Here is a 22,019-nt window from a genome sequence, read left to right on the forward strand (position 1 = left end):
CCTGTTGTCCGTGACCTGTCTACTTTCCATGTCTAATTCTTCCCACGCACCGGAGACATCTTGTATCTACAGCGATACGATTGTGCGTTATAGCTTGATATAGTACAATGTCCCCCACCATATCATTGGGTCCTTTGATCAGAAGCAAAGTTGACGTAAATTCATTATATATCAAGACTGTTTATGTTCTATCACTAGAGAGATCAAAAGCGTCCAGTTCGCTCGCCCCGCCATAAGCCCATGAGTTCGCCATTTTCCCGGGCCCAATCTCGCACACTGTCCACCAGAGCCTTGGCCATTCCTTTGTTCTTAGACTTGCCGTCCGAGGTGGCCCGGCTGTGGCCCAACCCACTGGCGGCACGGTCTCCAGTGGCATACTCGGATCCCATACTTGGCAGCACATTCTCACCAGCACTCAGACTGACAAACAGGGCAAAGGGGACCAGCCACACACATAATCCAAAATAAGAGGCGACCTCAGAGAATGAAGGCATTTCGTCATAATTCACCTGGTACGGCTGACGCCAGTTGTTATCGGCTCGGCGGGATGGAGAGGGAGGCATCGAAAAGTGACGAAACCATAACCAATGGTTCAACAGCACCAGAATGCATGAGAGGATGAAGAGTGGGTCGGATAATTTGACAATGGGGAAGCGGCGCAGATTGCTCGCGTAAACCAGGTGGGAGAGGATGCTGAGTAGGGAGAGCCAGATGGGGAATCGGTCAAAGATAATTAGGAGGACCTGGATGGCGATAATGCTGTAAATGAGGCGATTTAAGAGCTTCCGTGCTAGCACAGTATGCTCCTCAACTAACTCAGACAGATAGTAAAGTCCCGAAGCTAGTTTGCGTGTCAATGGAATCTTTGGAAGTTCGGGGGAAGCTTAGGCCTACCGATGGCTAGAGTGAGAAAAGCGAACCCAACAATCACCCCTAAATACCCGACGAGAGAGAGAATCCACATTTTGAGGCACAAAGATAGTATTGGAAATTGGAATTGGGATACTGAGAGAGGAAGAAAAGAAGACGAACGCGATTGATTGAAAACGAACGTGATCGACGACTGCCTCAGGCCGCCACCCCACTCCGGATTAAAAATAAATTGCAAACTAAAAATTATACCATGACATAGCATTCCGCAATCTTCACCCACCGCCATTATGTCGCGCCCCGAGGATATTCTGTGAGTCTCCCTTATTTGATTCCTCCCGTTTTGCCTCTTTCTTGAGCACTAACCAGAGAGCCCTTGTGCCGCAGGCCGCCCGACCTCTTCTACAACGACAATGAATCCCGCAAGTATACAACGTCCTCACGTATTCGGAATATTCAAGCCGACATGACAAACCGAGCCCTGGAGCTTCTGGACCTTAAGTCTCCTTCCATGATCCTTGATGTTGGATGTGGTTCGGGTTTGTCAGGTGAGATACTGTCGCAAGAGGCTCCCGAGGATGGTGGACCGCATACGTGGGTGGGCATGGACATTTCACCAAGCATGCTGGATGTGGCTCTTCAACGCGAGGTTGAAGGCGATCTCTTTCTTGCCGATATTGGTCAGGGAATTCCTTTCCGGCCCGGTTCTTTCGATGCGGCAATCAGTATCAGTGCCATCCAGTGGTTGTGCAATGCAGAATCCAGCGATGTCAGTCCCGAAGGTCGCTTGAAGCGATTCTTTGAGGGCCTTTACGCCAGTCTTCGTCGGGGTGGACGAGCAGTCTGTCAATTCTACCCCAAGAATGATATTCAGCGGAGCATGATCAGTGGGGCTGCCATCAAGGCCGGCTTCGGAGCTGGCATGCTCGAAGACGATCCAGGCACCAAGAATGGCAAGCTGTACTTGGTCCTTACTGTGGGTGGTGGTGGCCTCCAAGGGGATATTCGAGGTGTTGTGAACGGCATGGATGATGTCGATGTGTTGGATGCTAGGAAAAAGGCCATGGAAGTGAACAACGCCCGTCCGGCCCGGAAAGGTGACCGAGCATGGATTATGAAGAAGAAAGAACAGATGGAGAGGAAAGGAAAGGTGGTGAAGCATAACTCGAAGTACACCGGCCGCAAGCGACGTACGGCTTTCTAATTTGCCATTCGGGCACGCTTCGTCCCAGTCCGCCATTCCAGATGCACCAACGTGCTTCAAAAAGTTCTTCGTTTCTTTTGATACCCCTTTCCCTCTGAACATCCACATTCCGACACCCATGAGTCTCGGAAGCATTCTCCCGGGGGCAACTTTCTCTCTCACAACTTCGGGGTTGAAATTTTTGATGTGCAGGGCCTCACTGCTTTATTACCATGGACCACAAAGGCACCATGTCTGTCTGCAAACTCATTTGGGCTAGTCTAGCTAAGAGGTGATACCTACAATTCCTACCCTACCAAGATAGAAGTTTTCTGTGGAATCCAAAAAAGTGTCTATTGCTATAACTTGCGGGGACATGGCGAGCTAAATAGGATGAAAGATAATACATAATGGAGGATCACCCCAGCTGGCTCGACTTCCGAGCCAGTCAAGAAGTCATCCCCGGTCGTAGCGTAGCGGAGGTGGGGATCATGGAAGGCAGGGGGTTTTCCAGACAAAAAAAAAGCTTTACAGAGCAGCCTCCATCTTGTCCAGAACAGCCCGGGTGAACTCGTGAGTGGTAGCCTGACCACCCATATCACGGGTTCGGGTCTGACCCTCACCGATCACATCGTAGACAGCCTTGGAGATGCGGTTGGCGTGGTCATCAAGACCAAGGTGACGGAGGAGCATGGAGCCAGACAGGATCATAGCGCTGGGGTTGGCCTGGTCCTTGCCCTTAATGTCAAGACCAACGTGACGGCAGCCAGGCTCGAAAACGGCGACATCACGGCCCATGTTGCAACCAGGAACAACACCGGGGCCACCAACGAGGGCAGCACCGACGTTGGAGAGAATACCACCGTACAGGTTGGGCATAACCATGACGTCGAACTGCTGGGGGCGCGACACCGCCTGCATGGAGGCGTTGTCGACAATCATGTCGTTAACTTCCAGAGTGGGGTAGTTCTCAGCGACCTTGTGGAAAGTGCTGCGGAAGAGACCGTCGGCAAGCTTCATGATGTTTGCCTTGTGGATGCAAGTCACCTTCTTGCGGTTGTTGGCAAGAGCGAAGCTGAAAGCAAACTTGGCGATGCGCTCGGACTTGGCGCGGGTGATGATCTTGAGAGATTCAACCACGCCCTGGACGGACTGGTGCTCCAAGCCGGAGTACTCACCCTCGGTGTTCTCACGGATGATGCAGAGATCGACATCCTTGTGGCGAGTCTGGTATCCTGGGATGTTCTTGATCAAGGAGATCGAGGCGTAGATGTCAAGTTCCTGGCGGAGAGCGACGTTGAAGGACTGGTGACCGGAGCGCTCCACCGGGGTGTGGAGAATACCCTTCAAACCCAGCTTGTTGCGCTTGAGGGAGGCCAGGGATTCCTTGAACAGCTCCTCCGAGTGCTTGTTTCCGGTGTCGACACCGCTAACATCAACCTGCTCCCACTCAATGGGCACATTATCGGCCTTGAAGATGGTCTTGACCGACTCGGCAACCTCGGCACCGATTCCGTCACCTTAGCGATCCATTAGCATCCAATTTGCCGGCGCAGAACCACCAAGAAAAGAAAAAAGAGGAAAATAAAAGCGATCAAGCATACCGGGAATAAGAGTGACAGTGTACTTTCCACCGTACTTGGTGGGCTTGAAGATGTCGGACTGTACGCTGGCGAAGGCTGGCAGGGATTAGTTGGACAATCCACCAATTATGTTTGCACGGCGCAATGGGAGTGTCTGTTTTGTCCAGTGATAGGAATTGGGGAGAGGTTCTGGGTCAAAGCGTACATCGAGTAGGGATGGAGCGAGCGACAGAGGGGGCCACGGAAGCGCTGCGAAGCAGGGTCTGCATTTGGAGATTAGCTCGGTTTTTGCGCGCTGGGGGATTAAAGGGCGCTGAGCACGAACCCGGGCAGGTTGAGCCGATCGGGAGAACATATTGTATTAGGGGATTTCCTTTGGGAGAGGAATGGGAAATTTTTCACCCTTTTCAAAAATGTCTCGGTGAACAGGTATGGAGTGGGGAAAGGGAAGGCGGTTGGAGGTGGAAAAGAAAGAAAGGAAGGGACGGAAAAAACGGGCCCCGGATGGGCTCGGCATCTGGTATCGCGCGACACTTAGCAACCCCGGCCCGATCTTATCTTAGTACATCCCATCTCCATAGTATTAGTATGGGTGAACAATGTACCTTGTTTCAGTCCCATGTTTTTAATGTTTGCACGTTTCGATGTTTTGTATGTTTACGTACTCCCTATTGACCCCCAATTTCGGCCATCCCACCATTCAGTCGCCTTATTGAAATACACTTTTGGTAATTTTTCCCCTTCCAACCTTCGCTCTTTTATTGTTCTCGGCAACTTGATCCTTCCATGTCATAACCCAGAGTCGGCCTGATTGGATATGCCAAATCTCTTCATGAAAGACGAATCTCCACTTCCCCCCAAAGGAAGTCCATACGGGATATCTTCTAACCTAGTGAATGAAAGAAACTCACAAGCTCTGACTCGAGAAGATTCCCAATCTCAACCTCTATAGGGCAAATGAGAAAGGCCGAGTCAATGCACCCCAAATCCCAATTTGGGTCTCAATAGACGCCATCTCCCCTCGGTGGTCATCGTTCTTTGAGGAGCCTCATCCAGAATGGAAAATATTCAATATCCCCCTTCAGTGAAGTGGGATCCTCGAATCTTAAGGTATAAAGTCGGGGTGTTCACGTAGTCTGGCTGTTTTTTCTCCATCCTCTTCCATTCTCTCTCAACATTATACCATTCCAATCAATTCCTATTTCAATTCGCTTTTGTGAATTCATTCTCTCTACATCATGAAGCTTCTTGCCGTTACCCTCGCTCTGCTCGCCGCCTCGGCTGCTCCGGCTGCGGCCATGTCTCGCTGGTGCTCTCACCCTGGTCAGCCCTGCTACAAGATGAAGCGTACTACCGACATATCCTCCGAGGTCAAGCGTTCTGCTGAGGCCCTCGCCGAGGCCATGGCTGAGGCTCAACCCGAGGCCATGTCTCGTTGGTGCTCTCACCCTGGTCAGCCCTGCTTCAAGGTCAAGCGTGCCACCGATGCGGTCGATGAGGTCAAGCGCTCTGCCGATGCCCTTGCTGAGGCTATGGCTGCTCTTGAGGATGAGGAATAAAGGTAACTATGCTGGTCCCCTCTGACGAAGTTTCTATTCTTTACTGATAAAGTAAAGAGCCTCACACGCCTTCATATGCTCCCTGTTGTCTGGTCTACTGAACTACCCTTTCAGCATGATTTGTGCTACATTCGACTGCATTCTGGAACCAACCTGGCAACGGTGATTGGGGGAACTCGACTGATGTGGACGGACACGAAGATTCATGGCGCACACTCGTTTTTATCTTGGCCATGGATGTTGCCTTTTTGTGACTTCTGTTAATGGGGCTTGAACATGATGAGAAAACTTGAAAATTTGAAAATATTAACCATGTATGACACCGCTCAGATAGCAATGCACTAGCCCTGGAAGACCATCCCATCTTTCCAATATGTACATTGTTGATGATTCTCTTGATAAATCAGTTTGTTATATCTATAAGAAGTAGACTGGGGTTCTGGATTAGTTCTAGTGGAACAAGGACGGTTGAGCAAAACCACTGCCTGCATCGTATCGGTTCCTCTCTTGGAATACCCCATATTGTGACTCCATAGGCTCTGTCCCAGCCACTTCCCACCAGTGTTGAGACTTGTATACCGGGTCCGTTGCCGATGTATACGGATGCCCTGTGGTAGGTTCCGTGGGCTGCTGGTGTGTCTGATAGCCGGAAACCATGTAAGGTTCTGCCTGTGTCTTGATTTCATCCATCCGGAGGTCTTCTCCAGTAAATACCGACTCCGAATTCGCTAGTCCCTCGGAGGATCTGGCGTAGAGCTGCCATGTCTGGATCAAGCGCCGTCTTTGTTCGGCATCTGCGTTTTGGAATAGGTCCAGCTGGCGGGGTAGCATGGTCGAAGGGTCGAGACCATGATGCTGTAGGATCTCTATCGGGGCTGGATCTGTGCAGGCTTGAGGTGGAGGGTTCGGGGAAGGAACTACGTGGGTGGAATGGTGATAATGCTGCGAGATGCTGTAGGAAAGGGGTCGAGGCTCGGGCGGCGACTCTATGGTCATTTGTCGATTGAACAAGGCCGCCAGCTCGTCTTGCAGCTTTCCGTTGCCTTCAGAGACTGAGAGGCCGCACTAGAGACAGGGCAATTGCCCGCTTGTCAGGGTGTGATACAATATAAAAAAAAAAAATAACATAGATTATAGTATGTACCTGAATACAGTGTGGGTTCTCGATGAATGCAGCCAAGGAAAGAGAGATATCAGAGACATGACCACAGAATGGACACTGATGGAGGATGGAGGATGACATGATCTGAAACTGAATCGTGTTTATGCTTGGGGCAGGGAACAATATATGAGGTCTGGTGTATAGTCCGAAGGGTACGCCCAACCGACCAGAAGTAAAGTGGGGGGTATTGGATAGTAAGGATCAGGTCCAGAGGAATCATTAAAACCAGCAAGGTGAAGATGAGAATTATCAAGAGTAAACCGAAGTTAGAAGCCCCGCACCAATAAATATATCGAGATTTTGTGATGCCCAAACCCTGAAGTATGCGAGAGTCCGAGTTTGGGCTGCAATACCCCCGTAAGATAAACCAAATATTACACAATTACCGAAAAGTTACCACACACGTGATCCAGGCAACTCCCGTGACGCAGCTCTCTGGACCTTCCCCGAACGAGGTCATCAAGGTCAAGGCAAGCTTGTCACCTCCATCCAACCTCTTTTTTACCTGGTATTTTCTCACCTTGAAACCCATCTGTAACCTCACACATCAATCATGGTGAGTTTGTTGTCTTATCCCTTATCAAGAATGTCCCGTCATCCACAGAGAGCTAACACCTGGATAGACGTCAATCGGCACGGGCTACGATCTCTCCAACTCGGTCTTCTCACCAGATGGCCGCAATTTCCAGGTACGACCAAGGAAGACGAATCAACGCCAAAGATCACCAAACTGGAGGGACCTATCACGGCTGACCAATCCCCACAGGTGGAATATGCCGTCAAGGCTGTCGAGAACGGAGGAACAGCTATCGGCATCAGATGCAAAGATGGTGTGGTGCTAGCAGTGGAGAAAATCATCACTAGCAAGCTCCTAAAACCCGGTTCGAATAAGAGGATCGCGACGGTGGATCGCCATGTCGGCATTGTAAGCTGAACCTTGCCCTTGCCTTTCTTAGCCCCCCCCCCCCCCAATATCCCAACACTTGGGACCTGATCATCCCGGGCTGAGATTGCCAATTTTCTCTATCGATGTCTAACTATCATCTCTTTACCATCTAGGTTTCGGCCGGACTTGTACCTGACGGTCGTCACTTTGTTTCCAGAGCTCGAGACGAAGCATCCTCGTGGAGAGGTACATACAAAGCTCCCATCCCTACCTCAGCACTTGCGAACCGTCTAGGTGGCTATGTACAAGCGTACACTCTCTACTCCAGTGTACGGCCGTTCGGTGTGACTTCTATCGTCGGTGGATGGGACTGTGAAGCGGAGCTGGCAGTCGACGGCCAGGTGGGTAGCGGTCCCAAGTCAGGTTCCGGTGGAAAGGTCGAGGGTGCTCCAGCTGGTGGACCTGGTCTGTACATGATCGAACCCAGTGGGCTCTATTGGGTATGTTAATCCAATATTAATTTTTTATTCTATGTCAAGGGACGACTCACTAACAAACATAGGGCTACTATGGCGCTGCCACCGGAAAGGGCCGACAGGCTGCCAAGGCAGAGCTGGAGAAATTAGACTTGACCTCTGGCAAGCTGTCTCTATCGGAAGGTGTGAAGGAAGCTGCCCGCATCATCTACGTTGCTCATGAAGATAGCAAGGACAAGGAGTTTGAGCTGGAGATGTCATGGATTAGCTCATTGGATGGTCCTACCAAGGGTCGTCACGAGGAGGTGCCCAAAGAAATCCGCGAGGAAGCAGAGCGGTTTGCGAAGCGGGCACTTGAGGGCGAGGACGAAGAGGAGCAAATGGAGGAATGAAACAGCAATAGATCTGGCAGTGCATATTTAATCTGATGCTTCACCAACGCTTTTTACCCCTTTGATAGCAATCATAGAACCCACACAATCTCAGCGTGGTGTTGGTTTTGTCATGGTTTCTTAATTCCTTTACAAAATCTTGCCCTCCGACCAATCGCGTCTCTTCACACCTAGCTCAACAGCGGCACTACCCCAATCTTCGCCATGGTTGTGCATCCCACTGTTACCCAATCCTGCTCGCTCCAAGCCCTGCTCCTCAGTCAAAACGGTCAATAAACCAAAGATAACCGGGATGCCGGAATCCAGTTGAACTCGCATCAGTCCGTGGCTCACGGCGTCGGCAATGTATTCAAAGTGCATTGTCGCACCCTTAATCAGAACTCCAATCGCAATGATGGCATCAAAGGGCTTCTTGGGCGAGACAGTGGCTGATTTGCTCAGATCAGAGGTGGAGGCTGACAAGAGGTCGGTGGCACTGATGCCCTCGCCGGAGGAGCTCGCCTGAACCTGGGAGGCAGCATACAACCTGGGCGAAAGCAAGATTGATGAGCATCAGACAGTGAATCCAGAAAGAGGAGGATAGGGGGATTGGGTGAGACTATCTTACCGTTGCACACCAAGAGGCAATTCGTAGCTGCCAGGAACAGTCTGGACGGTAATGTTATCCTCACTCACGCCGCCAGCCAGCAAGCTTTTCTTGGCTCCAGCCACCAGCTGATCAATAATGGTTGCATTCCATCGTGCGTGAATAATGGCAACACGCAGCCCAGAGCCTAAGTTAGGGATTAGTGAGGGAATCTCTTTCATGTGTCACAGAAGGTGGGGTTGGATTCCATACCGTCATGGCTCTGCACAGCTCCAGGACCCTTAATAGGAGACATTGGTAAAGTATATAGATTGAAGAAATGGGACAAGATCAGGGGAGAAGTTGACGCTGTTTAGAAATGACTAGGAATTTCGAGAGGTGAAGAGTTGGAGAGTTCGGAGGTTCGAAGGGTTCGCGACGCAAACATCGGTCCCGCATTTGCCGCATTTCTAGGCGGAGAAGGCGGAATGTGCTACTAGAGACGGGACAAGAGTACGTGACAAGTAGGAGTTACAGAACTAATATATGTCATAAGGAATGAATTCCATTCTCCTGAAAGCTAAAAGGAACATTAAAAGGAGAGAGAGACAAAACACCCTAAAAGAAAAATATCATGATCGTTGTCTTACTCCAAACCCTCTTTAAAAGGAAACACCCCCACCGAATCTCATCTCGATGTCTTTTACTCAACCGTGACAGACTTGGCCAGGTTGCGAGGGAAGTCCACGTTCAAACCCTCACCAACAGCCAACCAGTACGAGATCAGCTGCAAAGGAATCACGTTGACTAGACCCTGGAGGCAATCCACAGTCTTGGGGACAACGATCTTCTCGGTCAGTGCGGAAGAGAACTCAGGGTCATCCTGGTTGCAAATCACAATGGGGCGGCCACCGCGGGCAATGACTGGACAATACTTCGTTAGTACCCGGCCTCAACATAGAAACAGATGGACTTATCACTCACCCTGTTGATAGGCGTTCAGAGACTTGGTGAACAAGTTGTCACGAGTCAAGATCATAATGATAGGCAGGTTCTCGTCCACCAAGGCCAAGACACCGTGCTTCAGTTCACCAGACATAACAGCCTCGCAGTGAAGGTAAGAAATCTCCTTGATCTTGAGCGCACCTATACAGAATCAGTTAGCATCCCTTTGGAAATCACACCAAAACAAGCAGAGGGTAAGAAAAGGGTAGCACTCACCCTCGAGGGCAGTGGGGAACTGGGCACCACGGCCCAACAGAAGCAGACTCTTCTGGTCCTTGAAGAATTTGGCACACATCTCCTTGATGGGCTCATTGAGCTTCAGAATCTCCCGGAACTGCTCCGAAACCTTGCCGAGACCCTCGACAATCTCCTCCCGTCTCTTTTGCTTTGAGGCACGGTCCTCACTGAGGGACAAGGCAAACATGACCATGGCAACGAACTGAGAAGTGTAGGCCTTGGTAGAAGCAACACCAATCTCAGGGCCAGCGTTAATGTGAACACCACAGTGAGTGAGAAGAGAGATGGAGGATCCGACCACGTTCACAATACCCACAGTCAGGGCACCACGCTCCAGACAGTAGCGGAGGGCCATCAGCGAGTCTGCGGTCTCACCGGACTGGGAGACAAATACACAGGTATCATCACGGAAGACCGGCGCCTGGCGGTCAAGGAAGTCGGAGGCCAGCTCGACGGCAATAGGGATCTCCGTCAGTTCCTCAAAAACTCCACGCACGGCCATACACGAATGGTAGCTAGTACCACAGGCAATGAAAATGAGGCGACGGCAGCGACGGATGGTGGAAATGTATTGACGGAGACCACCCAGGGTGACCTTCTTGTTGACGGCATCCAAGCGGCCACGCATGGTGTTGACCACGGACTCTGGCTGCTCAAAGATCTCCTTCTGCATGAAGTGGTCAAACTTGCCCTTCATGATCTCCTGCAGCTCCAGCTCAATAGTCTGAATGGCGCGGACATTGGAGGTGCCATCATCCTTGCTCAGACGGTGGATGTTCAGTTGGCCCTCATGAATATGGGCAATGTCATCATCCTCCAGGTACAGCACCTTCTTGGTGTGCTCCACGATAGCGGAAGGGTCGGACGAGAGGAAGAATTCAGCGGGCTGAGGAATACCGTCATCGGAAAGGAAGGCCCGCGATTGGGAGCGGTGCAGGAGGGACTTGTCTGGCGGGGCCAGGAGGCTGGTGGCGGACTTCTTGATTGCGGCATTCTGGGAGGCCTGCTCCGCAGGAAGAGCACCCTCTTCCGAGAATTCCACATCGACAAAGTCCACCTTCATCTTCTTCGAAGTTCTCACACCGATAACCAAGGGAGAACCCTTGCGGGCGGCAATGACCTCATGGGGGTAGTGGACAGACTTGAGCAACAGACCGAAAGCACCCTCCAGCTCCTTGATGACGGCCTTGGCCAAAACAGTGAAGTCGATATCGGGGTGTTGATCATAAAGGTATTTGGCAAGCTTGGCGATACATTCGGTATCCGTCTCGGTCTCAAAGCGGAAGCCCTTGGACTCCAGCAGAGCCTTTAATTCCTTGTAATTGGTAATAATACCATTGTGAACCACGGCGAATTCCCAAGTCTGATCGGATCTGTCCAGCAAAAACCAAACGGACGAGTCAGTCAAACCACCACATGGAGAGGGTTGAAGGTTGTGGGGCGTCTGTAAGAGACCAGATCAACTTACCGGTGGGGGTGGCAGTTCTGGCGGGAGGGAGTGCCGTGGGTGGCCCAACGGGTGTGAGAAATACCGGCGTGCGATTCAAAGGTCTTGGTCATGTCGGGCTTGCTCTCGGCAATGAGCTCCCGCAACTTGGCGACCTTTCCTACCTCCTTGAATGCTTGCACTTCGTTCTTCTTGTCACCATCCACGGCCATACCGGCCGAATCGTAACCCCGGTACTCCAGGCGGGACAATCCTGGAGAGATTTGTTAGCTGAGGAAGGGGGGATGCGGGGGGTTTTTTTGATCATTTGGGTAAAATTGCTATCACTCACCATTGAGAAGAGTATTGATAATGAACTCACGGTCCCGCTCGACAAGGTAGTTAATGTAGCCAAAGATTCCACTAGAAGTTGTGAGCAATGATTCCTGAAGCTCTGGAGAGGGAGGGGGACACATACCACATGATGGGCAAAGTAGTACAGGGAAGGAAGGAATAAGATTAAGAAGGTTGTAAGGTAGTGTGTATAGGTGTAGAGAGAGGTGTAGGTGTAGAGAGGGGGTGTAGGAGTAGGGGAAGTGGGAATTGGGAAGTTGGCAGGGAAGCTGGAAATTCGTATTTATAGAGGGGGACAAGGGAGGGGCGGTATGATTATTATTAGCTTATTTATTATTTTCCTCTCCACCGTACGGAAGCTACTGGGCCAATGCGCTCGATGTCTCACTCCAGGCTTTTCCATGGAATGGCTTGGCTCCACTCTTGTTTATCATATATCAGGGGGGGGAGAAATAGAGAGAAAATTTGGTCAGAAACGAGAGAAAAAGAAAGAGAGAGAAAAAGAAAACAAAACCTCCGAGAGTTCTCTACCCGTTCGAAATCGGTTAAAGTGACAGATGTTGTTGTTTAAAAGTGGAGTAGATCGAAGTTCATTTTTGTTGTGTTTCGGCTTTGGTTTCTCCCCCGGCAACATAACCCACCTTGATGACACCGGTCCCTCAGAGTGATACAATGGATGTCCAGGTACCAAAGGATTTTAGATTAAACAGAATCAAGGTCCAACTATTTTACCAGAATACCAATTCGTATCTTCATGGATTATTCAGTGGATCAGGCATACACTAAAAAAGAAAAACATAGCTCGGGACCCATACCAGGTCTCAGAGCTACCCGTAACGATACTATTTTTACCATGCTGAGCCCCATCGCCACACTTGGCCGTGGCGTATGGTTCCTGGAGGGTTTTTTTTTTTTTTTTTTTTCTATCTCTGCTCAGATTACGAAAATCATCAAGGTTGAAGTTCTCAAGGCCCCCGAGTTCGTACATATAAATATATGATTCATCTAGGAATTACCCAGCAGTAAGGGGGAACTCACGCCAGATAGATTATGTACCCCGTATTGCTCCTAGTATTGCCCAAGTACGCTATGTACAGATAATTACATGGTATATGCATCATGCTTAGTGGGATGAAATGTACTAGTCTGTATGCGCATAAAATACAGATCTGAGATCACTGTTCCAACCATCACCTGACTCTTTATGTCCCTGCATTTCTCACCGCCTAACGATCATCTTCAATTATATCCCCACCCATTGACCGCCTCCCCATTCGGTCGCGTCTCGCTCCTTGCAAAACTCTCGGGCTCGCGCGATACAACTACAGACGTTGCTTCACCAAACTCGCTCCCTGGTCCTTTTCTATTCTTTGTTGTCCGACAGCCGTTTCCCTTACGTCTTTCCATACCTTCCATCGTCAAGGATGCTGCTTGGTGATCGCGCGGTCGTCTTGGGCGTGTAGCCACCTCTCATAATGTCACGCGCCTCGGCCGGCTTTGCGGACTTCTTTCCCACGGCCCCGTCGGTCCTGCAGCAGAAGCGCTTCAAATCAGGGGACCGCCGAGGGAAAGGTCCAGATGTCTCTGAGGTGACTGCTCATCTTACGGTCCCCTCCGCTTCTCCCGGTGGGGCATCTGATATGCCAGCTGCGGAGCGACACTTGACTCAACCGGCCTCTGACCTCCAAGGAGGTGAATTTACTGCACCACGAGAGGCGAATGCAACGTTGCCCCCGCCAATGGCCACTGCTTGTGCACCTATCGATACCCTGACGCCCCTGACCAATGTAGAATCATCTCCACCTTGCAAAGCAACGAGCCCGCAGCCGAAGATAGCGGAGGGGAATTCCTCGGATAACACTGACAGACCCAACGAGGACCCGGTCAAAGCCTCTTTGACCCCCATCCATACACCCCCAACCGGTCAATCTCACGTTCGCCCGGGAAACGTGGTCAAGGGCCACCGGGTAGTCTACGATCCCGAACTCGATAAACGCTCTTCCAAAGAGACATCCAAAGAGAAGCGACGCAAACTCGAGTATATCAAAATTCTTGCCAATGACCAAGCCATTCCTTCTGATCCCCGCTTGGCCATCGCCGCCTACCCTCGGGGATCCTGTGGGCCAAAGCACAAATGTCGAATTGCCCCGTACGTCTTGAAACCTTGGCCGTACGATGCCACAACCAATGTCGGCCCAGGCCCTCCCACTGACTTGGCGGTAATGGGCTTTGATCCCCTGACCCCGTTTGCTCCCATCAGTGCTCTCTTCTCGAGCTTTGGTGAGATTGCGGAATTGAAAAACCGCACCAACCCCATCACAGGTCGACTTCTTGGCGTCTGCACCGTGAAATACAAAGACAGCCCAGCCTTTCGTGGTGGTAAACCCGTCTCAGCATCTATTGCGGCAAGGCGCGCGTATGTCGAATGCAAGAAGGGACAACGTATTGGGACTCGAAGGATTCGGGTGGAAATGGATCGCGATGAAGTCACTTCTGACCGCATGGCCGCGAAAGCAATGGAGTCACAGCGCTTGGCTTCCCAGCCCATCAATGCGCTCGAAACAAAGCCTGACCCCAAGAAGAATGAACCTCCTCCGACAGCACCAAAAGGTCCCTCTGGGAGGTCTGCCCTTCGTCCCGGTGTCGTAATACCCCGGGGGCCGAGCATCCCCTCGGGGCCCATCGGCGCGCAGTCTCTGGTTGAAGATACACCGGTGCTAAACCAGATCAAACGCGATCCTTATATCTTCATAGCGCATTGCTATGTTCCAGTTCTCAGTTCTACTCTCCCACATTTGAGTAAACGACTCAAGCTTTTTGGCTATAAGACCATTCGCTGTGACAAGACCGGCTACTATATCATCTTTGAGAATTCCCGACGCGGCGAGGAGGAAACGGAGCGTTGCTTCCGATTGTGCCACATGCAGCCTCTATTCACCTACATCATGAACATGGAAAGTCAGCCTTACGGGAATCCCAATCACGTTCGCAGCCCAAGCCCGGAACGCCTCCGAGCCGAAAAACGAGAGAACGCCCAGAAAGATAGACTCAAGAAAGAGGCTGAGTTGGACATCGAAGAGGAAAAGAAACATCGTGCGGCCAACTTGGATCCTTGCCGGGAAGTGTTATCCATCATCATTCGTGATTTAAGAGACAAACTTCTCGAGGATGTCAAGTCGCGCGTTGCTGCTCCAGCCCTCTATGATTATCTCGACCCTAGTAAGCATGCTGCCAGGAGGGAAAGATTGGGGATTTCTGGACCCGAGGGTACGAAACATCCGACTTTCCGCATCGGTGCGGGTAGCACACTGGGGACTCCAGACTCACGTTCTGGGATGTCCAATGGCCGAGACCCACTCCGATCCACCAACCTCAGTGTACTGGCCCTACCACGAATCCGCAAAGCTCATGGGTCCGACCGGACTGGAGCTGCATTTGTGGATGAGCGACGCCGACAGCCTCTTCGCAAGAGAGAAGTTCGACCTCTGTATCATCGCCTGCAGGAATTACATGATGACGAGGATTCAGACGACGAGCAGCGTACACCGCTCGCTCGGGATACCGAAGAGAGGAGCAGCCGTCCAGCGAGCCGGGCAAGCTCTGTATCGGCATCCGAACAAGATGAGCAATATCAATCGGATGCAGTGGGGTCGTTTGCCGAGAGTAGCGCCCTGGCGGCGGATGAAACGGATGAAACAGAGAAAACTAGCGATGGATTTGTCCATGACTTGGAAGCGTTGTCTTCTTCCACGCTCAAAAGAAAGCGGTTTCCTGGGGAGACCGATGCACGGAAACGTCAACGGCAAGACGATGAGCTTTCCAGCATTGAGCCGGAGCAGGCGATCGCAGGCGACACCACTGGGTCAGTTACTGCAATCGAGACTAAGTCTTATATTCGATTGCCGGTGCATGATGAAACCACCAAGGAACAAGACACCGACGTTGTCCCAGAAGAGATCGCCCCTGACGAGAGCTCTGATGAAGATGATGCCTGGACAACCAAGGGCATTGATAAACCCGGAGCCGAGATCAAATGGGGAGTTTCTAAACACGAACCACGCGCGACAGTGGAAGATGATGAAGCTATTATATTGGACTTGGATGGTTGGCAGCGCTTGATCAAGGATGAGGAAGACATGCGGTTCCTGCAGGAAATGTTGCTCGATCAGATGACATCGAACGTGGGGAACCTGGCAGCATGGGCATGGCGACAAAAGGAAATTAAGGCTCTCAACCAGCAAGAGCCTAGAGGGCCAACTCGTGATGTGATTGGCATCACTGGCTACTATGTTTCCAATCCAACAGGCGCTGCCCGGACGGAGGGCCGAAAGAAGATTCTCGAGTCTGAGAAATCCAAGTATCTGCCTCATCGGATTAAGGTCCAGAAAGCCCGCGAGGAACGGGAGGCGAAAGCCAAGTCTGATCCTCAGGCTGCAGCCGCTGAAGCTGCGAGGATCGCTGCTGCAAAGACCATTTCTAAATCAACTTCACGGTCGACTCGTGTCAACAATCGCCGACTCATCGCCGACATCAATGCACAAAAGCAAGCTCTTCCCACCTCGAGTGGTGAGGGCGATGTTCTCCGGTTCAATCAACTCAAGAAACGCAAGAAGCCAGTTCGCTTTGCTCGGTCTGCCATTCACAACTGGGGCCTGTACGCCGAGGAGAATATCTCAGCGAATGACATGATCATTGAATATGTGGGTGAGAAAGTCCGGCAACAAGTTGCCGACATGAGAGAAAGACGATATCTCAAGAGTGGAATTGGCAGCAGTTATCTCTTCCGAATTGATGAGAACACCGTCATTGATGCCACCAAACGAGGCGGAATCGCACGTTTCATCAATCATAGTTGTACTCCCAATTGCACCGCTAAAATCATCAAAGTCGATGGGAGTAAGCGGATCGTGATCTATGCACTTCGGGACATTGAACGAGGTACGTATAATGTGGAAAATTTTCCACCATCTCCTCTCTCTCTCTCTCTCTCTCTTCCTCCGTCTTCACTGTTGGAATGCACTACTAACAACTTAACTAGATGAGGAGCTCACGTACGATTACAAATTTGAGCGAGAGTGGGGCAGCGATGACCGTATTCCTTGTCTCTGCGGCTCAACTGGCTGTAAAGGATTCCTCAACTAAAGGATCTACGACCAGCCAAGTAGACCAAATTCTTTGATTATATATACGGCGTTGGTTGGGTTGGTGTTTGCATGGGGGCATTTGGGCAGTTTTTTTTTTGATAAAAAGAAAACGTAATCGTGATTCTCAGCGTTATTCAACCCTCGTGTACAATACTATAAATTCTAGGAACTCATTTTGGCATTTTCTTCCACATTTCAAGAGTCGCTTTTGGTTCTCATACTCAGTATCAGATCCTGCGACTGCCTATTGAAGCTGGTGATATTTCGTCTATGACTCCTGGTTATGACCTCGTGGGACGGCGGACTCTTTCGGGTATCGATGTATTTAATATTGAACGATAGCGAATCTCGGTGAGTGCTTGTCGTTTTTTCTATCTCTTGCTTCTGAGTGGGGTATCAAAGGGTCGGCATGTGAATTGGCCATGGCGCATCAAGACTCAGACTGCACAAAACCATGAGTATCACTGTGGAGTCAAGGGAAGATATGGTCCTACCTAGGTGGCTTGGGAGAAGGAAATTGGCGATCCCCTCCTTGATCACGTATTCGTGCCCACAGTTGCCACAGATCAATTTGCCCTCCATGACTTGGGTTTCTAACAGCAGTCGGTGCAAGTCTTTCAAGGTCTGTTGGTCACTGAGTGCCTCGCCTTCCGGTTTAGATTCCGGTAGACTAGGAAATCCGAGCTATAATCAACATGTGAGCTAACATCTTTTTCGAGCCTTTTTAGAGGAGAAGTACCTCATTCGCTGTCACTCGCAGTCCCTCCCAATCAATGCGGGGAATCACATTTCGAATGAACTCTGGCTGGAAATCAAGCTCCTGCATTTCCAACTCGGCATCGTGGAAGTGCAAAGGAAATGATGTCGGGGATGTCTTGCACTCCTTAACAGCACAGGTCACAAAATTGGCGGTGATGACCTTCATGTTTTCGTGATATGATCGGCGTGCTTCCTGGAGGCTTTTTTGACGTTGCTAGAGATTGAAACTGTACCGATGATTATTGATGAACAGCTGAAGGGCAGTTTTCAACCTTTCTGCAGTAAGCTTATGTTACCAAAAGATTAAAGCTTGCTACAATTGCAGTCGGATGAAGAGGCCGTTGAGCTATGAGTTGATCGCTGAAAAAAAAACCCGCACCCCACTTGGTCAGGTGATCTTATCGATAACACCTCTACATAAGCTTTACTTGCGTATAGGTCAATCTAGGAATCAAAAGTCGTTCAAGAATTTGTGATGGCTATCGAATTGCCGACCTTCATACTGCACATATGAAGACAGAAAAGACTGGAGGGTAGAGAGAGGGAGAAATGAAGGGAAGAGGGAGGCAGAACGATGAAACGCAAAAACTAGCACAATCACAATGCTTCAAGCGCTATTTTCTGTGGTTTTTCTGATCGATGCCCGGGCCTTGGTCTACTCTGTCAAGAGATTCGGGACCTACATTCTCTCGAATCAGGCGCTTAGCCTCGGTGACTAGATTTGTGGTTTGATCTGCACATCCACCAAATCAAGATCTGCAATATCGTGGTCACCAAGACAAGTGCTTGGGTCCAATGGATCACCGTCAAATATAAGAGATATGTCTTGATCTGCCGAGAGTTTCTGGCTATCTCTAAATACGGTTATAAGCTTAGACACTCGTATCTTAGGTCTTGCTTTGATCTTCAAGTCGTTCAGCCCCGGGCTGCGGAAAGTCAATTTCATCGGTTCATTCTCTTCATTTGGTTGGTTGCCGGGGCTCAGTGGAGCTGGAGACGGCTGGCCCACCTCAGCATAAGAGCCAGACCGGTTGAGCAAAAGAAGGTCATCTGTCACGGCTTTCATATGAATTCGCAATTCTTTTGGGCCTGTAAGAATATCATCATCCATCTCTAAGAGCGCTCGAGTGTTATTTTCCGGTTTGATCCCCAAGGTCCTGCAAGTTGTCACATCAAATAGCCGTCGATCTCGCCAGGTTAGGTAAACAGGCGACTTTGCCCCCGCTGTGAGTCCTTGGCGTTTGCACCATTCTAGACGCACCTCCCGAAGCCCCTGTGACATTTTTCGATGGACAAGCAACGGTTTGGTGTTTGGAATTTCAGAAGTGATGAGAATTTGGACGACCGGGTCTTCCACTGAGGGCTCGGGTGGCTTGGAGGGCTGAGGGGACTTGCGGGATGGGGATAAAGCAGAGCGGGGTTCATTCTCTCCGACAGCTATTGAGCGAGCTGAGGGGTGGGATGGCGGGCTGGCTGGTGCAGACTGATCTGCACGGTTCATTGACAGTTTGTTTGATAAGCAGGGATCTGTTACACCTGGAGGGAATACTCTGGTGTCTTCGTTTTCATGATGTTGTGGTGTCACTGGTGCATTCGGTAATTCTTCGAGGCAAGCGGGAAGGGGGATATCTTCTTTCACATTGCCCTTGTCCTGTTCGTCAAGTGGCACAGAAGGAGTAGCTGCATCCTCGTTTTGATCATCCGACAGACGTCGGCGCTTAGAACGTTTAGTCACTTCATTGGACATAATGCTGCTGTTTTCATTCGCTTCCGGGAGATTTCTGGGTTTTTTGTGTGCCTCTCGACTGGCCGCAACAATGTCGGAATAGGTTTGTTCAGACCGTCGATAGAATTCATTGGTAGTACCACCTCCTTTGGCTGCCCATGCAGGCTTGTTGAAGAAGGTTCGCATTTTGACCAAGGGTTAGCGTCATCCAGGGCTTTGCAAAAAGAGAAGGAATGAGGATGAGCACAGTGTTGCAAAAGTTGCAAGGTTAAGGCGGGGGGAGCTTGACATGATCCTCCTCACCGCCTTCGTGGGTCTTTTTTGGTGAGTGCAACTAGTGTAAGTGACTGTAATAATACCTTGCTTCACAGACCTTCCACTTCGCAAGGTGTGTCAACCCTGAGCCCACTCTCCAAACAATCTGACTTATGATTTGAAAGCTAGTTCACCCGCAGTCATCATGGAGAACGGTTCAACCTCCGAGGGAAAAGATCCATCCGCCTTCCTGAGCGAAATTATTGGTGCTCCGGTGATCGTGAAACTCAACTCCGGCGTGGTCTACAAGGGTATTTGCTTCCCTCTTGCTCTATTTCATAGTACACTTTGTACTAACACTTTCTAAGGAGAACTTCAGTCTGTGGATGGCTACATGAATATTGCACTTGAAAAGACCGAGGAGTTTGTAAACGGAAAGCTGCGGCGCAACTACGGCGATGCCTTCGTACGAGGAAACAATGGTTCGATAAAATCTTCCCCAATCCTTACGCCTTGCAAGTCTCACCGCAATCAACAGTGCTTTACATCTCCGCGAGTTAATTAGGGTTGGATCCATAATCTTCCCGGGTCCATAGAGGCTGGTCCTACAAGAAATATCAGCGTCGCTTCACGTTCCAGTAACGCTGAATTTGTTGCTTCCAGTTCATTGCATATCAATTTGAGGCCTACATTCCCGACTTGGTGTCATGATCATCTCAGACTTCTATTTAAATAATGATTTTCTCTGGTTATTCCTAACCTCTCCCATCTTCCTCCTCCCATCTCCGGGCCTCGACGAGGGAAGTTTCACGCGGTATCATACTGACTTTCCTACGACAAAGTAGGTATTTTAAGGGCCTGGAGGATTTAAGCTTAGATATTATGATATGCTCGGCTTTGTGATCTGTGGGATGTCCTCTTCAATTTGCGCGGGTATGGGATTATATATAATGCCCGCACTTGACATATATCACTAATCTTGGACCACAACTGAATTCCGAGGTGGTTCCCGCCATCCCACTTGATCAAAATCCCTTGAGGTTAAGGTCCGTATTTCGAAAGAAGTTGGGAGTACAGGATGTCCTCAGTGGGCTGGTTAGGTAAGCCTCAGATAAATCTGGACAGATAAGAGAAAGACAAAAAAAACCCCTCAACCACCCCCGCATTGTCCAGGTCAAGAAGACATTATGTTGCAGGCAATCAAATACAACCAGGGTAACCTGGAAATCCTCGATCAACTGCAGCTACCATTTGTGGAAAAGTATATCCCCATCCAGTCTGCAGAGGATGGTTGGAATGCCATTAAGGAGATGAAGGTGCGAGGTGCCCCCGCCATTGCCATCGTGGCGATGCTCGCCCTGTCCTCGGAACTCCATTTGCTTCGCGCAGCGAGCAAGATCCCCGAGTCTCCAGAGGAGGCACGAAGCTTAATCATTGCGAGGTTGGATTACCTGGTGACGAGCCGGCCTACTGCCGTCAACCTAAGTGACGCTGCTCGCAAACTGGAGGCTCTTGTGACAAACCAAGCAGTGCAACCGGGGGCCACTGGTCCAGAAATAGTGGCATCATTCATCCGAGCCGCGGAGGACATGCTTGGGAAAGATCTAGAGGACAACCAACGCATTGGACACCACGGGGCCGAATGGATTATGGCCAATGCCACCAAAACTGATACTGTCGCGGTTCTCACCCACTGCAACACTGGGTAAGTGTGACTATCACCTTACAGAATTATTCTTGACTGACAGTGCCAAAATAGCTCCCTGGCCACCTCGGGATATGGCACAGCGTTAGGTGTGATCCGCTCGCTGTCGTCCAGAAATGTGCTACGACATGCCTACTGTACGGAGACAAGGCCTTACAATCAAGGATCTCGTTTAACAGCATTTGAATTGGTCCATGATCATATTCCTGCCACGTTGATCACTGACTCTATGGCGGCCGCATTGCTGGCTGACACGAGTGTGGGGGTGGGTGCTATTGTGGTCGGGGCAGATAGAGTTGCAGCCAACGGAGATACGGCCAATAAGATTGGCACATACGGGTTGGCTGTTCTGGCCAAGCATCATGGTGTCAAGTTCCTGGTCGCCGCACCCCTCACAACCATCGACCTGGCGACAAGGTCCGGAGGTGATATTGTCATCGAACAGCGCCCCGAATCTGAGGTAACAAGTATCAAGGGCCCTAGAGACGGGACTGAGGCTGCGGAGAGTATGGTCTTGGACACCGTCCGTATTGCTGCACCGGGTATTGGCGTATGGAATCCTGCATTCGATATAACTCCTGCGGCTTTGATAGATGGGATCATCACAGAAGTTGGCGTGGTCGAGAAAGGCCCTACTGGCCTGTTCAACATGGCCAATCTGTTCAACGATTCAACTTCTCGGCCTTGATGTGACCATCTTTGCCTTTCGTGTTCCCATGGTCTGCTGTTGCC

General features: G+C 50.4%; 13 protein-coding genes across 13 annotated transcripts; 6 read left to right on the top strand and 7 right to left on the bottom strand.

The window, feature by feature from the left end:
* Nucleotides 1-203: 203 nt before the first annotated feature.
* N7503_010938 (uncharacterized protein) lies at nucleotides 204-964 on the bottom strand (the record flags this gene model as incomplete). Its single annotated transcript, XM_057070484.1, has 2 exons — nucleotides 204-841; nucleotides 895-964. The coding sequence occupies 2 exons, from the start codon at nucleotides 962-964 to the stop codon at nucleotides 204-206; spliced, it is 708 nt and encodes a 235-aa protein (XP_056917095.1).
* A 172-nt stretch (nucleotides 965-1,136) lies between these two features.
* N7503_010939 (18S rRNA methyltransferase BUD23) lies at nucleotides 1,137-2,144 on the top strand. Its single transcript, XM_057070485.1, has 2 exons — nucleotides 1,137-1,183; nucleotides 1,258-2,144. The coding sequence occupies exons 1-2, from the start codon at nucleotides 1,161-1,163 to the stop codon at nucleotides 2,072-2,074; spliced, it is 840 nt and encodes a 279-aa protein (XP_056917096.1). The 5' UTR covers nucleotides 1,137-1,160; the 3' UTR covers nucleotides 2,075-2,144.
* A 410-nt stretch (nucleotides 2,145-2,554) lies between these two features.
* Nucleotides 2,555-4,123, bottom strand: N7503_010940 (isocitrate dehydrogenase (NAD(+)) IDH1). Its single transcript, XM_057070486.1, has 4 exons — nucleotides 3,962-4,123; nucleotides 3,842-3,899; nucleotides 3,658-3,732; nucleotides 2,555-3,573 (listed from the first exon to the last, which is right to left on the bottom strand). Exons 1-4 carry the CDS (start codon nucleotides 3,989-3,991, stop codon nucleotides 2,582-2,584), a joined length of 1,155 nt encoding a protein of 384 aa, XP_056917097.1. The 5' UTR covers nucleotides 3,992-4,123; the 3' UTR covers nucleotides 2,555-2,581.
* A 751-nt stretch (nucleotides 4,124-4,874) lies between these two features.
* On the top strand, nucleotides 4,875-5,195 carry N7503_010941 (mating alpha-pheromone PpgA; the record flags this gene model as incomplete). Its single annotated transcript, XM_057070487.1, has 1 exon — nucleotides 4,875-5,195. One exon carries the CDS (start codon nucleotides 4,875-4,877, stop codon nucleotides 5,193-5,195), a length of 321 nt encoding a protein of 106 aa, XP_056917098.1.
* Nucleotides 5,196-5,645: 450 nt separating this feature from the next.
* N7503_010942 (uncharacterized protein) lies at nucleotides 5,646-6,438 on the bottom strand (the record flags this gene model as incomplete). Its single annotated transcript, XM_057070488.1, has 2 exons — nucleotides 5,646-6,260; nucleotides 6,340-6,438. The coding sequence occupies 2 exons, from the start codon at nucleotides 6,436-6,438 to the stop codon at nucleotides 5,646-5,648; spliced, it is 714 nt and encodes a 237-aa protein (XP_056917099.1).
* A 472-nt stretch (nucleotides 6,439-6,910) lies between these two features.
* On the top strand, nucleotides 6,911-8,111 carry N7503_010943 (proteasome core particle subunit alpha 7; the record flags this gene model as incomplete). The annotated part of the gene is made up of 5 exons (XM_057070489.1): nucleotides 6,911-6,913; nucleotides 6,981-7,046; nucleotides 7,124-7,282; nucleotides 7,417-7,743; nucleotides 7,806-8,111. The coding sequence occupies 5 exons, from the start codon at nucleotides 6,911-6,913 to the stop codon at nucleotides 8,109-8,111; spliced, it is 861 nt and encodes a 286-aa protein (XP_056917100.1).
* Nucleotides 8,112-8,240: 129 nt separating this feature from the next.
* Nucleotides 8,241-8,992, bottom strand: N7503_010944 (lumazine synthase RIB4; the record flags this gene model as incomplete). The annotated part of the gene is made up of 3 exons (XM_057070490.1): nucleotides 8,241-8,637; nucleotides 8,719-8,884; nucleotides 8,950-8,992. The coding sequence occupies 3 exons, from the start codon at nucleotides 8,990-8,992 to the stop codon at nucleotides 8,241-8,243; spliced, it is 606 nt and encodes a 201-aa protein (XP_056917101.1).
* Nucleotides 8,993-9,379: 387 nt separating this feature from the next.
* On the bottom strand, nucleotides 9,380-11,827 carry gfa1 (glutamine--fructose-6-phosphate transaminase (isomerizing) GFA1; the record flags this gene model as incomplete). The annotated part of the gene is made up of 6 exons (XM_057070491.1): nucleotides 9,380-9,600; nucleotides 9,661-9,822; nucleotides 9,898-11,291; nucleotides 11,387-11,618; nucleotides 11,697-11,767; nucleotides 11,823-11,827. The coding sequence occupies 6 exons, from the start codon at nucleotides 11,825-11,827 to the stop codon at nucleotides 9,380-9,382; spliced, it is 2,085 nt and encodes a 694-aa protein (XP_056917102.1).
* Nucleotides 11,828-13,173: 1,346 nt separating this feature from the next.
* On the top strand, nucleotides 13,174-16,840 carry set1 (histone methyltransferase SET1; the record flags this gene model as incomplete). The annotated part of the gene is made up of 2 exons (XM_057070492.1): nucleotides 13,174-16,636; nucleotides 16,737-16,840. The coding sequence occupies 2 exons, from the start codon at nucleotides 13,174-13,176 to the stop codon at nucleotides 16,838-16,840; spliced, it is 3,567 nt and encodes a 1,188-aa protein (XP_056917103.1).
* Nucleotides 16,841-17,199: 359 nt separating this feature from the next.
* Nucleotides 17,200-17,826, bottom strand: N7503_010947 (RNA methylation protein TRM112). The gene is made up of 3 exons (XM_057070493.1): nucleotides 17,582-17,826; nucleotides 17,337-17,526; nucleotides 17,200-17,284 (listed from the first exon to the last, which is right to left on the bottom strand). The coding sequence occupies exons 1-3, from the start codon at nucleotides 17,765-17,767 to the stop codon at nucleotides 17,280-17,282; spliced, it is 381 nt and encodes a 126-aa protein (XP_056917104.1). The 5' UTR covers nucleotides 17,768-17,826; the 3' UTR covers nucleotides 17,200-17,279.
* Nucleotides 17,827-18,316: 490 nt separating this feature from the next.
* Nucleotides 18,317-19,513, bottom strand: N7503_010948 (small ubiquitin-related modifier domain-containing protein; the record flags this gene model as incomplete). The annotated part of the gene is made up of 1 exon (XM_057070494.1): nucleotides 18,317-19,513. One exon carries the CDS (start codon nucleotides 19,511-19,513, stop codon nucleotides 18,317-18,319), a length of 1,197 nt encoding a protein of 398 aa, XP_056917105.1.
* Nucleotides 19,514-19,787: 274 nt separating this feature from the next.
* Nucleotides 19,788-20,143, top strand: N7503_010949 (U4/U6-U5 snRNP complex subunit LSM6; the record flags this gene model as incomplete). Its single annotated transcript, XM_057070495.1, has 3 exons — nucleotides 19,788-19,893; nucleotides 19,951-20,064; nucleotides 20,121-20,143. 3 exons carry the CDS (start codon nucleotides 19,788-19,790, stop codon nucleotides 20,141-20,143), a joined length of 243 nt encoding a protein of 80 aa, XP_056917106.1.
* Nucleotides 20,144-20,769: 626 nt separating this feature from the next.
* N7503_010950 (S-methyl-5-thioribose-1-phosphate isomerase) lies at nucleotides 20,770-21,975 on the top strand (the record flags this gene model as incomplete). The annotated part of the gene is made up of 2 exons (XM_057070496.1): nucleotides 20,770-21,287; nucleotides 21,342-21,975. 2 exons carry the CDS (start codon nucleotides 20,770-20,772, stop codon nucleotides 21,973-21,975), a joined length of 1,152 nt encoding a protein of 383 aa, XP_056917107.1.
* Between the last annotated feature and the right edge of the window lie 44 nt (nucleotides 21,976-22,019).

This window comes from Penicillium pulvis, assembly GCF_028828015.1.
Source record: "Penicillium pulvis strain IBT 33274 chromosome Unknown scaffold_8_segment0_segment0, whole genome shotgun sequence".
NCBI classification, from domain to species: domain Eukaryota; kingdom Fungi; phylum Ascomycota; class Eurotiomycetes; order Eurotiales; family Aspergillaceae; genus Penicillium; species Penicillium pulvis.

What these genes read in the sequence shown, in the direction of transcription:
- N7503_010939 (XM_057070485.1), top strand. Translation starts at nt 1,161, where the DNA reads ATGTCGCGCCCCGAGGATATTCT. An exon ending in TCGCGCCCCGAGGATATTCT is followed by an intron (nt 1,184 to 1,257) that starts GTGAGTCTCCCT and finishes CTTGTGCCGCAG; the next exon opens with GCCGCCCGACCTCTTCTACA.
- N7503_010940 (XM_057070486.1), bottom strand. Translation starts at nt 3,991, where the DNA reads ATGTTCTCCCGATCGGCTCAACCTGCCCGG. An exon ending in GATCGGCTCAACCTGCCCGG is followed by an intron (nt 3,900 to 3,961) that starts GTTCGTGCTCAG and finishes CTCCAAATGCAG; the next exon opens with ACCCTGCTTCGCAGCGCTTC. An exon ending in CACTGTCACTCTTATTCCCG is followed by an intron (nt 3,574 to 3,657) that starts GTATGCTTGATC and finishes TGGATCGCTAAG; the next exon opens with GTGACGGAATCGGTGCCGAG.
- N7503_010947 (XM_057070493.1), bottom strand. Translation starts at nt 17,767, where the DNA reads ATGAAGGTCATCACCGCCAATTTTGTGACCTGTGCTGTTAAGGAGTGC. An exon ending in TGCGAGTGACAGCGAATGAG is followed by an intron (nt 17,527 to 17,581) that starts GTACTTCTCCTC and finishes TGTTGATTATAG; the next exon opens with CTCGGATTTCCTAGTCTACC.